Below are 16,611 nucleotides of genomic sequence, written 5' to 3' on the forward strand. Positions count from 1 at the left end.
TGAAAATGATTAAGTGAAATAGAGATTGAGTTTATTGAAGTGTAAATGAAATGGTAAAGTGTAGTATGTGGTAGTGTTTTGTGATTAAATTGGGTATGTTTTGATTTGGTTTGGTTTTGGAATTTGGAAACTAGATAACTTTGATGTTTTTGTGTAAAATTTGATTTTTGGTGAACTTTGACGGATCATAACTTGAGCCTCAGACATTAAAATTGAATGATTTTTATTTTGAATTAAAGATGAATTTAAGAGCTTTAAAATATATAAAGTTTGAGGAAAACGGAGTTTTGAAGAGGAAGTTATGAGCATTTGAAGTTTGGTATAAAAATCTGATTTCTGCAGCTTTAGGATTTTTCTAAGTTTATTACAGCATGCGTACGCGACCCAGTACACGCGATGCGAGCATTCCATTCGGGTTGGAACACTCGCATACTCGAACAGGTTCCGCATATGCGGACATGCACTTTTTCAACGTGTGCGTACACATATAGGGGCGTGTGTACACACAGACCCTATTTTGCTGAAAATTTATTTTTTCTTCGTTTTCAAAGGTTGACTAGCTTTTCAAACTTCTTTAACTTTTAATTAAGGCTCTTATTTAATAATTAGACCCAAAGACTAGTAAGAATGGGTTTTCGATTGAGATTGGCAAGTTCTGTGTGAGTTTAGAAGACGGAGACTCGGGTTTCTGAAGTTGTGGGTGAACTAGTGAAGTGCTATACTGGCGATGGCCTTGAGAACTAGTGAGTGGATGATACTTTGTGAAATTAAAACTGATGATGGTTATGATGAGTGTGGAACTCGGAGATGAATGAGGTACATGTTGGTTATTGAAAGAAGTGTGCAGGGTGTTATATCCCTAATGTGGTAAATTCTCTGCTGCAAGAGTGTGCCGGGCACTATATCCCTGGAATGTTGAGACTTGAGAGCTGAGAAAAGTTTGATTTGAGAATATGGTGATGATTGATGATGATTTGAGGTGGATGGACTTAATTGATATGGAATGATAGTGTGCAGGACACTATATCCCTTGGATGAAATTATGATTGATAACCTTTTCTGCCGCATGAGTGTACAGTGTACTATATTCCTGGTGTGGCAGATCTTCTGTCACAGTATGTCGGGCACTATATCCACGAGTTATTAATGTGCAGGCCACTATATCCCTGGCGTAGCAGATTCTCTGCTACATGAGTGTGTCGACTTGGCATTTATGGACCGACCAGTGATATCACAAGCCAATAGGATAGGTAATGTGCATCTTCTATGTGTTTTGTTTGCTTTTTCTGATTGTATCTTTTGCCTAAATGTAAAATATACTTACTTGCTAGTTGTATTATTTGTTGTACATGTATACTACTTATGCTGTGTTTGTCTGGTGCTGAGGAGGTTAAGTAGACGGTGGCGATAGGATCGCAAGGAGGTTAGGATGGCGAAGGTTGTAAGATACAGCGGTGTGATTAGTATTAGTTAAAAATCTCCTAAGTCTAGATAACCCTATTTATGATTATGGTTTAATTTATTTAGGGTAAAGTATATTTTTTGTCACTGAAGTTTGGCAAAAGTTTTAAAAATACCCATAGTTTTATTTTGTTTCAATTTTATTCTAGAAGTTTTCGATTTGCATCAAATATACCCTCGACGACTAAATTTTCAAAAAATTTAAGACCAATCTAACAATAATGCATAAAAATTAAGCTTGATTTGCTTGTGTTGAGGGTTGTTCTTATAAAATTGTTATTGAATTGGTTTTACATTTTTTGAAAAATTAGCCGTCAGGGGTATATTTGATGCAAATTGAAAACTTCTGAGACAAAATTGAAACAAAATAAAACTTGAGGATATTTTTAAAACTTTTTGTCAAACTTCAGGAACAAAAAGTATACTTTATCCAATTATTTATTTCGTTAAGTTGGAATATCTGTATTTGATGTGAAGTTCTAGGATTGCCTTTAGCGTCCCAGAACCTTATATCTAACATATTGGGCACTATTACCATACTAAGAACCTCCGGTTCTCATATCATATATTGTTGTTGTTTCTTAGATGCAGGTCGTAACCCACTCGGTGAGTTGCGAGATGGTGACAGAGCGGAGGATCTTATGCACTCTTTTGTATTTTGATTATTTGTTGTAGTACTTTCTCTCAACTTTTTATTTTAGACTTTTTGGCCTTAGAGGCTTGATTTGAGAGATAAGTTGTATAAGCTGTTTTAAATTTCTAAAGCTCTTTTGTATTTCAATTTGACTAGCCGGCCTAAACTTTGTAGGCTGTGACTAGTCATCTTTTTGGTATATATATATATCTTGTTAATTTAATTATTGTCTTATGTATCCTGGAGCTATCTATAAGGTTTTATATAATTATGTCTTGTTCTGTCCGTGCCTACGTGTTTAGTTATCGTGTGTGAATGCTTCGCGTTTCGTGATTCCGTTTTTATGAAACTTTGAGCTTTACTCTTTCATCGGGTTTCTAGTTATATAAATTTTTGGATATATATTATATATTATGAGTTTTAGAACTGTCATGGCACTTTGTTATCTTTTACTTTACGGCTAGAAATAAGGCTTAGGATAACGGAGTATTACAACAAAAGTAAAAGAAAAAAAAGGTAATAAAGTAAAAAAAAAAAAGGGAGAGGGGAGAGGCCGAGAGGGAGGCACCGTCTTGCAAAATTTGCGGTGACAACCTTTGATAAACCACTATTTTATGGTTTATCTTGTGCTTAATTGAGTGGATTTTATCCACTAAACTCACACTTATACATATAAATTGCATATTTTATATTTTCCTTCCTAATTCTGTGCTTTGATTGAAAACATGCTTCTTTGGCCCTAAATTTGCTAATTTTAATCCTCTCTTATTACCATTCGATGCTTTGATATGTGTGTTAAGTGATTTCAGGGTTTATAGGGCAAGAATGGCTTAGAGGACAGAAAGGAAGCATGCAAAAGTGGAAGGAACGTAAGAAAATGGTGTTTTGAGAAGCCGGCAGCGACGCGTACGCGTGACTGGCGCAGAAGACAAGCGACGCGTATGCGTGACATGCGCCACGTTCAGAAATTGCAGAAAGCACTGGAGGCGATTTCTGGGCTACTTTTGGGCCCAGTTCCAAGCCCGAGAACACAGAATAGAGGCTGTAGAGTGGGGGAATCAATCATGATTCATTCAGACAACATTCATTCACAGAATTTTAGGTTTAGATGTAGTTTCTAGAGAGAAAGGCTCTCTCCTCTCTCTAGGTTTTAGGATTCTTAGGTTTAGCTATTTTCAATTTCAGATTTCTATCTTAGTTTATTTTAGTTTCTCTTCTACTTTTATTTGTCTTAATATTCTAGTTTATTTATTCCCCTTGTTGATTACTTATTGTTGCCAATTTAGTTTATGAATTCTCATATTAGATTTGATTTTCTATTTAATGCAATTTGAGGTATTTTATATTTATTGCTTCTTCCATTATTTGTTAGTCATTGATGTTTTCAATTGGTTGTTTGGATTCAATATTCCTTGCTAGTTTTCTACGTTTTTTATGTTATGCCTTCCAAGTATTTGACAAAATGCTTTGTTGGGTTTTAGAGTAGATTTTTCTCCTCTTGGCTATGGTTGAGTAATTGGAGACTCTTGAGTTATCAAACTCCTTTGTTGATTGATAGTTGAAAGTTGCTAGTTGATTTGGATCCCTCTAAAGCTAGTCTTTCCTTAGGAGTTGACTAGGACTTGAGGAATCAAATTGATTCATCCACTTGACTTTTCTTCATAGTTAGAGGTTAACTAAGTGGGAGCAATGGACAATTGATGTCATAATTGATAAGGATAGCTAGGATAGGACTTCTAATTATCAATTCTTGCTAAGACTTTTTCATAATTATTAGTTTATTTTCTTATCATTTACATTCCTTGTTCAACCTTTCAAAAACCAAAAAATATACTATCTCATAACCAATAGTAAAAATACTTCCCTGCAATTCCTTGAGAGACGACCCGAGGTTTAAATACTTCGGTTTATTTTATTGAGTTTGTTTTAGTGACAACCAAATTTTTGTATGAAAAAATTCTTTATTGATTTAAAAACTATACTGCTAGCAACGAGAATTTATTGTGAATTCTAAACCGTCAAAACTCCGTTCGTCAACCTTCCTTCAAGACAATAACAAAAATGAGAGAGAGAAAAAATTTAAACCCTAGTAAAAGATAATGTTAGAGAAGTTTATGCCAAAATATTTATTCATGTATAGAGAATGAGAGAAGTAACAAAATGAACATATTGTATTATATGTGATACAACTTTTTATTGTATTAATTAGTAGATTGTTTTGTTTGGATGTGTTTAGATAATATTTTATGTCTTATTATATTAATTTGGATTTTTTTGTTTGATAATTTTTAGATATATTTAAAAAATAATTTATTGTTATTTGTTATTTTGAATGTATTTTTAACGCATTTAAGGTATTATATTGCATTTAACACGTTTATTCTTTTAATAAATTTTTTCTAATTAGTATTTAAAAATTTAGACCATAATGCACACGTCACAAAAATCAGCAGGTGTATAGCTTTTAGTTATCCACCTTAATATTAAAGCTCATAGTTACTCACATATAATTGGATGAATTTAATTTTAATGTATTATTAATGTAAAATAATTATATACGTTTATTTAATTACATAATATCACATTGATAAAAATAATTATTTTTTATATTAACTGCGTGAATGATTATCTAAAAAAAATAGATGTAATTGTACGAATATATAAAATACTTTACACTATCAAAATCTCCAAATTAAACTCATAATTAGATTTGTATTAAGTCTCATAAAACATAAAGTAACAAAAAAAAAAAAAAACAGAAAGAGAAATGAATAAGAACTTAACTAATATAAAGAAGATGAAGAGTGAGAAATACCGTTCCGTGCAACACAGAAAGAAGAAATGAAGAATTTGATCAAAGTGATTTTAGAAAGTTTAAAACAAGGAAAAGGAAAGGAAGAAATGACATATTGAGAGAAAGCACCAAAACAGTCGTAGTGATTTTAGGGAATTGATTTTAAAGTATTTCAATATTGAAAAGGTTAAAAGTTTAAAATAATTTAAATGAAAATTTTTAGGATTATATTAAAATTAAATCTGACTTGATAATAGTTTCTTATAAAATAAGAGAGTGCATTTTTAAAAATTAATTAACTAGATAAGATGGCTGAGTAGTGATTTTTTTTCAACTGATATCTTATAATTTGGCAGATTAAAGATTAATTTTTGCAAATCTGAGTTTTATTTAAAAAATTGTTCCTGGCCAATTTGTTGTTATATATGCATGAGGCGAAATTTAAACCTTCGACACTTGCTTAAGCAAATATCATTTCTCATAAATTAAATTTGGCATAATTTTTTACGCAAACATTTTTTCATTAAAAAAGTAAAGGGAGTCACTCAAATAAAGACATTTAAAAAAGATATTTTTTAGTAATTAAAATTTAACATATATAATAATAGATTAAATAGGTATTATTTTTATCAAAATTAGATCAGACAAAAATAGAAGTATTTTAGTCATTTTCTATAATAGGAGTATTGTAGTTATTTTTTATAAAAAAAATATTAGTTTAAATTGATTCAAAATTTAATTTACTAATTTTTTAGTCAAACCGATTTATCCAATATAATCTTAACAAAAATAATACAATTTAATCAATTATATATATTAAATTTTTATTTTTAAAAAATATATTTAAAAAATATTTTAAATATCTTGATATGAGTGGCTTCCAAAAGTAAAAGCTTGATAAAGTTTATTTATCCATAAAGTGCATTTATTCATAATATTTGTCTAGCATACCAAAATAGTAGAGTATACCGGGCAAAAAATAATATTCGTCTACTTCATTTTCTTTTCCCCTCTCATTAGAAAGAGTCATCAAAACAGTGTAGCACAGTTATGGGAACTGTTAGAAACAAGAGAGAAATCTGAAGAAAGTATTTTGTGTATTATTCAGGTTGAGAAAAAGTATAATGTACAAGAGGTATATATAGCTACTAGTAGAATCAAAATAATAAAAGCATAGAATCCTACAATTAATATACGAATATGCTATATAAATATAAATGATACTAACTGATCTAAATTGATTCTAATGATTCTCTAATGATTCTCTAACATCCCCCTCAAACTCAAGTGGGAGCTAAGGATAGCATCTTGAGTTTGGATAACAAAGTACGGAAACGAGTCGGGTGATGAGCTTTCGTGAAGATATCAGCAGTCTGATCCAGTGTTCCAGCAACAATGAGACGAACAGCATCAATAAGGATACGTTGCCGAATAAAGTGACAATCAATCTCAATGTGTTTGGTGTGTTCATGAAACACATCATTATGGGCAATCTAAATAGCACTGCGGTTGTTACAAAAAACATCAGTAGGGGACGACTGAGGAGTACTCAAATCTTCGAGAAGCTAACGAATCGAGATAACCTCAGCAGTGGTATCAGCGAGGGCACGGTACTCAGCTTCTGTGCTTGAGCGAGCAGTGAACATTTGCTTCTTAGCACGCTAAGAAATGAGAGTGTTTCCAAGAAATAAACAGTAACCAGTAGTAGAACGACGATCAGTAGGATTACCAGCCCAATCAGCATCGGAGTATGTCTGAAGGGACAAAGAGGAATGGACAGGAAAATAAAGGCCAAGAAATAGAGTGCCTTTGATGTAGCGAAGAATGCGAAGAACTGCCGTATAGTGAGTAGTACGAGGAGCTGATAAGAACTGGCTAAGTACATGAACTGGATAGGCGATGTCTGGTCGGGTGACAGTCAAGTAGACGAGACCTCCAACTAACTATCGATAGAGAGTCAGATTATCCAAACCAGTGCCATCCATAGGGGTTAATCGAACATTAGGCTCAAGAGGAGTAGACTCAGTGTAACTATCTATAAAACCAGCGCGAGCAAGAAGATCTGAGGCATACTTAGCCTAAGAGAGATAGATGCCATCATCTGTGGAGATGACCTCGAGACCAAGAAAATAGCTGAGAGAACCAAGATCTTTCATCTCAAAGGTACGATGAAGTGAGGCTTTGAGATCAGAGATACCATCAACATCATCTCCAGTAATGATCATGTCTTCAACATACAAAAGCAGAAGAACAACTCCACGTCCACTTTTACGAATAAAAAGTGCATTCTCATGAGGAGTGCAAGTGAAACCCAGATTGCAAATAGTGGTGCTAAACTTGTCAAACCATTCACGAGGAACTTGCTTAAGACCATAAAGTGCTTTGAAAAGAAGACAGACTTTGTTAGAAGGATAAGGATAACCTGGAGGTGGTTTCATATAGACCTTCTTTTTCAAATCTCCATTAAGAAATGAATTCTTCACATCCATCTGACTGAGAGACCATTTTTTGACCGCAGCAATGGCAAGAAGAGCTCTAACAGATGTGAGACGAGCAACAGGAGCAAAAGTCTCTTCATAGTCAATACCATACTCTTGCGTACAACCTTGAGCAACCAAGCGTGCTTTATAACGGTCAATGGAGCCATCAGAGCAGGTCTTGATCTTGTATACCCATCTACTGCCCGTAACTTCCTGATTAGAAGGAGGATTAACCAAATCACAAATGTGTGCTTTTTCAAGTGCCTGTATTTCTTCCTGCATTGCTTATTGCCAATTTGGATTTGTGGAGGCTTCTCTGAATGACTTAGGTTTATGTTGATGAAGAATAGTAGAAAAGAAATGATAATCAAGAAGATGAGGAGGTGGATTTCTTACCCTAGAAGAACGAGTGGGGGGAAGAGGCATGACGGTAGGAGCGGGATCGCCATCCGGTCTGGAATCATCGGGAGATGGAGAAGGCGGAAGAGCAGGAGGCTGTAGAGAATGACCCGAGATAGAACCTGTAGAATCCTCACTAGGAAAAAGGTCAACATTGGGGAAAGAAAGGTGACTGAGTGGGAGGAATGGACTCAAAGGAGGAAAATCGAGAAAACATGTGATGCTCCCAGAAGACAACATGACGAGATATACGAATATGTTTAGAGAGAGGATCCCAACAACGATAACCCTTGTGTTCAATGCCATAACCAAGAAAACAACTCTTGCGAGCATGAGGTTCAAGTTTACTATGCTCGTGAGGCTGAAGAAGAACAAAACAGACACAACCGAAAACTCGAAGAGAACTATAATTTGGAGAGGTATGATAAAGACGTTCAAAGGGAGTAACATTACCAAAAACAGAAGAAGGAAGTCTATTGATAACATGAACAGCAGTAAGAACAGCTTCACCCCAAGTACGCTCAGGACACGAAGAAGAAAGAAGCATTGCACAAACAAAGTCAAGAATGTAACGGTGTTTACGTTCAACTCGGCCATTTTGTTGAGAAGTACCAGGGCAAGAAAACTCAGACAAAGTACCTTGTTCTGCAAGAAAGGCTAAAAGTTTGGAATCACAGTATTCCATATCATTATCGCGTCAAAAAACCTTAATGACCTTGGAAAACTGAGTTTTAATCATAGTGGCAAAGTTAATATAGATCTGAGGTAACTCATGGCGATTAGTCATCAAATAAACCTAAGTAAAGCGTGAATAATAATCATCAATGAAAACAAAAATGTATCGAGCTCCTCCCATAGAAGCGGTGGGAGCGGGACCCCAAACATCAGACTGGATAAGATCAAAAAGAGAGCAAGCAAGAGAGGAATTATTGTGAAAAGATAAAGCAGGTTGTTTGGCAATTTGACAAGAAATGCAATCAAAAGACTCATTAGGAACCTGACCCAATACACCCTGAGACACAAGAGGACGCAATTTTCTTAAGGAGTTGTGGGTAAGACGTTGATGCCATAAGTGAAGGGTAGACTGAAAAGAAGCAGCACAGAGATTTGGTACAGGAGGAATATGAAGATTCTCGAGTTCAAACAACCTTCCGACCTTACATCCAGTCCCGATGATTTGTCCCGTCCGACGATCTTGTACACGACAACCAGAAGTGGAAAAAGTGACATAAAAAACCAGATCAACAAGTTGACCAACAGAAATAAGATTAAAGTTTAAGTTGGGAATAAAATAAGTATCAGGAAGATTAAGAGTCAACTGGGAGAAAGAACCCTTGTGTGTTGCGTGCAAGAGGGAACCATTAGCAGTATTGACAGAAGGTGCATTTGTAGCGGTAGACAGAGATGAGAAGAGATTACGCAACGGAGACATGTGATTAAAGCATCCCGAGTCAAAATACCATTTAGAATTACTTGGAGGAGTCAAAAAAGCAGTAGGGGTATTACCAGAAAGGGAGAGAAGACGCTGAAGAAGAGACGCAATATCAGATAGAGAGACAGAAGACGGGTTGAGAGGAGCAAAGGTGGTAGATTCAGTAGTAGCATCAACAGCAGAAACAGGCTCAGGACGTGGTGGGCAAGTATGACAGGTAGCAATCAAATGTCCCGAGAGCTTGCAATAATGACAGAACAGCTATGAACAATGGTAGCTAATATGTCCTTTCTGGTGGCATGTGCGACATTCAACAGAGGGACAGATGGAGAAGAGGTGCCCAAAGCGGTTACAGTTTCGACAGAATTTATCCTTTCTGTCTGTGGTAGCAAAAACATCTGACTGTTCCATAATAGCAGATACAAAGATCAAGGAAAGAAGCGAAAAACTGCAACTTTGGAGCCGAAAACGAAAAAACAGAGGGCAAAATCAGAAAGAACGCACCAAAAAACCTTAGGGAGGGTCCCAATGTGTGCCATGTCAGACGCCACATCAGCAAGAAAATGACACATGGCGACGCATGAGAGTAGGACGAAGATGCGTCAGCAAACACATCAGCGCTGACAGGAGGCGGGTCCACGCGGGTTGCGAAGCAGGTCGAGTCAGGAGCGCGGGTCAAGCGCGGGTCTGATGGAGCTTCCGTCAGACACGTGGCGTGACAACAACCGTGGATCTGTGGTGCTGATCCAACGGCGCGGGAGGCGTCTGGAGGGAGAAATTCTTCACGCGGACAGGCGACTTTGGACAGCGCGTCCGGCGGTGTTTTTGGAGACGTTGGAAACCTGGAGACGAGGAGAAGGCAATGGTGGCAACGGTGACGAACCAAGGCGTCGGGAGAAAGGCAAAAAATGAGGACAAAGTACTGTTGGAGGAGACAAAATAAAAGAGCGAGAAATCAATTGTTTTTGAAAAAAAATAATCTAAGCTCTTGATACCATGTTAGAAACAAGAGAAAAATCTAAAGAAATTATTTTGTGTATTATTCAGGTTGAGAAAAAGTACAATGTACAAGAGGTATATATAGCTGCTAGTAGAATCAAAGTAATAAAAACATAGAATCTTACAATTAATATACAGGTATGCTATATAAATATAAATAATAATAACTGATCTAAATTGATTCTAATAATTTTATAATGATTCTCTAACAAGAACAAAGCCTACTAAGTGATCTAAATTGATTCTAATAATTTTCTAATGATTCTCTAATATGAACAAAGCCTATGAATAGATACCTTGCTCAACTGAAAGACCATATCCTAAACAGGTCTATTGGAACAAGTCATTTTTTCAAACATGTCCCATGCGTAAACAAATTAAACCAATTTGGAGGCTGAGGATGCAGTTAAGAGTTAAGACGTGTTCCTAAACCCTCCAATATTGAAGTCACAAAATGGAGACTTTGGAAGAGAAGGGACACCATACGTACCTTGTCCCTGCTTCTTAAACGCTACCCCACTCCTCCCTCAAATAGTTTTATTAGCATTGATCATTCCCATTCTCACTCTATATATTTACACTCTTTTAGACGAAGTTAAGTATTGAAATGAACTGCCCTCAACAAACATGTTTGCTTGAATTCGTACTACGTGTTACGTGAAAAAATTTTCATTATTTATTATATATTGGATTTATAGTGAACAACACACCATAAAATCGAGCAAATTTTTTTTACATAAAAAAATTATTATGGAATAATATTATCATGAGAAAAATTAACAAATGTTTTTGTGCCAAGTTATAACCAAACTCATCCTCTAATGGTTGTTTTCACGTCTAATAATAGGTTTTTTGTGTTTTAATAGTTTGATTGGAGACTTGGTTTAAGATCCGTCCTAAATTATTTTGGATATTAAATTAAGGCAACTATTCTAATGAAGATGTCAAAAATATCTTTTTATGATAATCTTAGTTTAAAAAGTATGACTTATTTATTTTGACACACTTTAAATAAAAGTAAAACTTTTATAGCATACAAAAATCAAGTCTCAAAATTTATTATTTAATAGTCAAAATAAAGTATCTTTATATAAAGAAAATTATAAAATTTTTATTAAAATATCCACCATTAAATTAAAATTTAATTTATTTTAAATTTTAGCATAACTTAATTCCACCTTATCACCTAATTACTAAACTAAGAGAAATATTGGGTCATTAATAATAAACTAAACACATACATCACATACTAAGAAGTCCTTTTTTTTTTTTGGAGAAAAATACCATGAAGTCCTTTTAACCACAACCCAGTTATCAATATCATGGAGCTTTCTCTGACTATGTAGTAGGCAAATGCATTTGGGATTGGTATATAACCCTCAACCCACTATCATTTTAGTATAAATAAATACCAAAAACTAAAATGTAGTATATAGAACACCATTTATGATGTCCAGTGAAATTAATGGAAGGAGCCCAAGAAAGGCGTTTGGACAAAAACAATTTGTTTTGAGAAAATTGGTTGTTTGGATTTTTAGCTATTGGGCTTAGGTCCCTCTTCTTTATTTAGGAATAAGTTATAAGGGAAAATTAAATAAAAAAAAATATAGGAAAAAATAAGGAATAAAGTACCAACCCGACTTTTGTTCTTTCCAATGTTTTGAAAATCTGTTTGAATTGGCCAGTTGAACCGGTCAAACTACGAACCGATGAAAATAACAGTTCAGATGAATGTTAAAACCGTAAAATAAAAAATCGCTATTGAATCGTCAAATCGACTGAGAATCGGTCGGTCTAACCGAACTGTGAACCGGCCGATTTTTAAAATTTTCGAAAAGCAACACCGTTTGGCCTCAGCAACCATAACCATTACCTAACCCAACCCTAACTCCACAATGCACAGCACTACCTCCAGTCACCTTCGAGTTCGAGCTCACCCTTCTCTCATCGCATCAAGCTCACTCCCTCACTTCTCTCAGTCGCGTCTGCTCCGCGCCGCTCGCGCTGCTCTAACATCACATCAACGCGTCTATTCCGCCTCTTTCTGTCGCACTTTCGCTACTTTTCAGCCTCTGTTTCATCGCGCTTCCGTCGATGTTCATCCTCTGTTCCGCCGGACTCCAGCCCTCATCTTCCACTTCGAGTTCCTCATCTGTGCTCCCTCTCCCTCGCATGCTTGAGTTTCATCCCTCATTTGTGCTCCTTTTCTCTCATCTATTCAAGTTTGTGCTCCATCTCCCTTAGTTGTGAAAGGTAAATTCTTGTTTTGTTATGTGTTTTAGATTTTAATCCCTTTTTATTGCGTTTGCTTTTGTTTCTTATCTAGTTCTGCTAGTTTTTGCACTGCTATTTTTGAAATTGCCATTGTTGTTACCGATGTTGTGGAAACTCTTGTTACTAATGTTGTCGTATTAATTTCTTTTTACCTGGAAAATTTGAATTTATATTTTTTATTTCAACAGTGAATGACAAAAGTTTAACTGGTGTTTGATCCTGTGAAAACTGAAAACTCTTGTTGCTGATGCTGCCTTATTAAGATTCTGTCATTGTAGCACTCATGCACATGGTGTTTGATCAAAAGCCTAAATGAAATTAGAAAAATCTCTCAATAAATTTAATGAATTATTAGACTTTAGTATTTATATTTTCCTTTTGAATTTCTAGGTTCTGATGAATAAATGGGTATCATAAGTATGTAAAAAAAAAACAGTAGTACTGAAAAAAATTGATCATTAGGGATGAATGTTTATCAATTGATTTGTATTTGTGTTAGCTGTGGTAGTGTTATAATTTTGGAAAATGTATGAATTAAGTTAAATAGTTGTATAATTTGAATGACATTTTAAAGTTTATATTATACTATATTATATTTTAGTGTTTTTATTTATATTTTAATCACTATTTTATATAAAACAGTTAAATCGGTTGAACCACGATTAAATCGGTTAAACTAATAAACTAGTGAATCAATAGTTAGAGAGGTTTGATGACTGGTTCGATTTTCAGAACCTTCGTTCTTTCCTCTCAATGACAACATGATTCCTGACAAAAAAAACTATATTCACTTTGACTCGTGTTCTTAAGTTTTGTAAGACAACACGATTTTTCTATTAAAATTATTGTTATCTGTTAACGAATGTTATTAACGTGTCATGTTAATATGTTGAGTTGGACATTAAATACTAACATAAAATAAATAAAAATTTATTATCTTTAAATTTAAATTGGTTAATAACTTAATTATTTATATTCAATAAAATAAATTGACATTGTTTTAATATTAAATTGATCAAGAGTCTATTTATTAATAACCTATTTATCTTAAAAAATTGATACATATTTTTTGAAAATTAATTTTTTATTATTATATAATTAATAAATTAGTAATATGATTTAAATAATAAGTTATAATATATTACTAGTATTATAAAATTATAATTAGATAGAATCAGGAGTCTCTTGTACTGCTTTGTAATAATTACATAATAATAATTAATATATTATTAGACATTAAACAAGGGTATTCTTAGTGATAAAATTTTAGTAATCTTTTTTTATTTGTTTCTTTTTCTTATTACTATTTTTTATGTAAAAACACCCAAATCTGTTTAAAAAAGGGTCAAAATTACAAGATAACGAACCATGAGAAATAATATCAAGTGAACAACACTGACAATCACGTCTTAAAAAAGGTAGTCAATTTTTAACAATACTATGATTTACTACTTTATGTATATAAATTTACATATAGTTTAATCTAAATCATTATATATGGTTATATATATAAACAACTCTTGAAATTTATTATAAGCCGTGATTCCTTAATTATTAGTTATATTATACAAGCAATTAAATTTTAATGTACTAAAAATTGTAGTGAATCTATATTATTCTTTATATTATTACATTTTTATCGATCTCTAATCTAGTGATAATATATAATATTAATAGATTAATCATATCATTGATACTTTGAGATTAATATATATATATTATTTTATTAAGTACTAGTAGTGAGCTACTAGTGTATTTTCACTACAAGGGAGGCACAGAATATCAGCGGTTTTTTTTATTAGCGGCGGTATTAAACCACCGCAAAATCAAAGGCCGGCGGTTAACTGGACCACCATAGAAATGGGCACCGAGATTGGATTTGGTGGCGGTTTCCAGCAACCGCTGCTTAATCAAAATTTCGCAACACACCATTAAAAAACCGCCGCCAAATAAGATTGACACGATTTGCTTCATGTTTACTGGCCGTTTTCAAACCGCCGCGATTTATCTTGATAGGTCCAAGTTGGCACACGTACAGTTTCGGTCATAGTTACCGGCGGTTTCAAACCGCCTCCAGATGTAATAGATTTTATAATCTTTGAACCACGTTTTGGCAGTTTAAAACTGCCGCTAATTTAAGAAAAATTTAAATAAAAAAAATTTGGGTTTTTAAAAAAAACAGGCATAATTTTTCTAAAATATTATAGATTTATTTTCTTTTATTATTTTTAGATTTTTTATTATTTTAAGAGTGAGTATTTTCAACCTTAGAATCTAAACTTGTAGCAAATAAGAAAAAAATTCTCTGCAAAACAAAGTAATATATTCATAAAAATACGAAGAAAATAAATCTCTTTCAAAGAGTTGCTCAGTCTAAGTCAATAAAATGTTTGCTTCAATCCGAAATATCTCTAATCCTAATATTCTATTTTTCACTCTATCATTCCACAAAACTCATCCCTGAAGCGATGTCTGGTGGGAGCTCCTCACCTTGCCGTTGAAATAGATAAATCAGAGCACTTTCCATCGCCTTCATCTTTTTCTTCTTTGCTGCTGCCTCATCCTCCATCACCTTCCTCTTCAACTTCTCACCTTCCAACTTTGTCGGCAGTTCAAGCATCTTCCTCTGGGTCTCCTCTAGTTGGACTCCGTTGCTAGGCGCATGTGAATTCGAACCGAAGAGTTGACTAGGAGTCGGTCTAAAACCCACACCACGTACTCTACCCGGTTTCTCTTTTCCGAAAACCTGAGCAATGAAATCATTTTGAGACAACACCTTAGATGACTCATCCTGTTGCTCAATCTCCTTAATTCTTTCCTACAGACACAAATTAGCAAATACAATTATTTTGTTGATGGGTACATCTCATGTCAAGAACACACCAAACAGGATGATTAACTGTATTACGTTCATCACAGTAAAAAACACACACATATTGGGTATAATATTGGTCTCAAAAGATAACAACATAGGATGCTAACCACTATAAAAAGAAATAAGGGATAAATGAAACTCAATCATTCAAATTCTACCCCAACTGTTTCCAAATTATATCGAAGTTCAAAATATCTAGAAACATAACAGGTAAATTTGCAATGATAATTAAAGTAAGCTGAATTAGAAATTGTAAAGGTCTTTTGGTCCATTTTGACATAGGGGAGTAAACCATTCAGTAAAGAAATAAAAAAACAAAATAACATAAAGCTGTAGACTATTACCCTATTTGAGGTCATAACTTTATCGATCAATTATAAATAGTAGTACTTACACCAATTGCTCTTGTTTCATCATTGATATAGGAGCCATCTTTTTTTTTGTGCACTGTGATCCATAACTCTCCTCTACCGACTCTTCTCCCTTGTTGTTCTGACTATATCAACAAAGTTTGTTCCATTATCGTATTCCACACAATCAAGGAAACTTAAGTTACAGAAATAGTCCAAAGAGTGAATGAAAAAAGTAAAGTACCTCTTCTTCCATTCGCCGTGCAAATCTTTTCGAATCGCCAGTGTGGGTATATAGTTGTTTTGATCGATTCTTCGCGTTTTTCCTACACTTCTTCTATTGGTCCATCAGAGACAAAAGGTGATTAGAAACTGATTTAAAAAGACTCAATGCAACATAAATTGTATTGTTGTGTACCAATGATATACTAGATTACCTTCGTCTTAGCTTTGGCGCGATAGTCAAGGAACCATCTCCAATGCTCTCAATCGATTCCCGACGGACGATGCTTAATATTTTGTTCAGTCGTGAATGTTGGCTCGTAAAAAGCATTATACAACCTCAGCCTTGTTTTCTTCCAAGACTTCCCCATACTTTTTAAAATATTTTTCTTGATAGTTCCTTCGCTATCTTCACCAAAGTCGAAAATTTGCTATACAGATAATATAATTTGTCAATAATTATAAAAATAAGCAGATTTATTTCAAAAGGGATATAAACTTTTACCTTGACACATTTGTTATAAACCTTATCTTTAGTGGTAATCTTACGCCAACTTTTCCCACAGATAGAAAATTTTCCAAAGTCAGATCCTAGCAGACCAAGCACGCCACTCAACAGTCCAGCTTCATTTCCAATTGCTTGCTTTGCATTGTTGAACCTGAGCACGATCTTTCTACCGTTAGGCCGTTC

The 16,611-nt window shown here is 34.0% G+C and overlaps 1 protein-coding gene across 1 annotated transcript; it reads right to left on the reverse strand.

Annotated features, from left to right (window-relative positions):
- Positions 1 to 14,913: 14,913 nt before the first annotated feature.
- LOC110264056 (uncharacterized) lies at positions 14,914 to 15,954 on the reverse strand. Its single transcript, XM_021105807.2, has 3 exons — positions 15,943 to 15,954; positions 15,743 to 15,844; positions 14,914 to 15,291 (listed from the first exon to the last, which is right to left on the reverse strand). Exons 1-3 carry the CDS (start codon positions 15,952 to 15,954, stop codon positions 14,914 to 14,916), a joined length of 492 nt encoding a protein of 163 aa, XP_020961466.1.
- Positions 15,955 to 16,611: the final 657 nt, after the last annotated feature.

Source organism: Arachis ipaensis, chromosome B6, assembly GCF_059453495.1.
Source record: "Arachis ipaensis isolate K30076 ecotype BB chromosome B6, ASM5945349v1, whole genome shotgun sequence".
In the NCBI taxonomy this organism is placed as follows: Eukaryota; Viridiplantae; Streptophyta; class Magnoliopsida; order Fabales; family Fabaceae; genus Arachis; species Arachis ipaensis.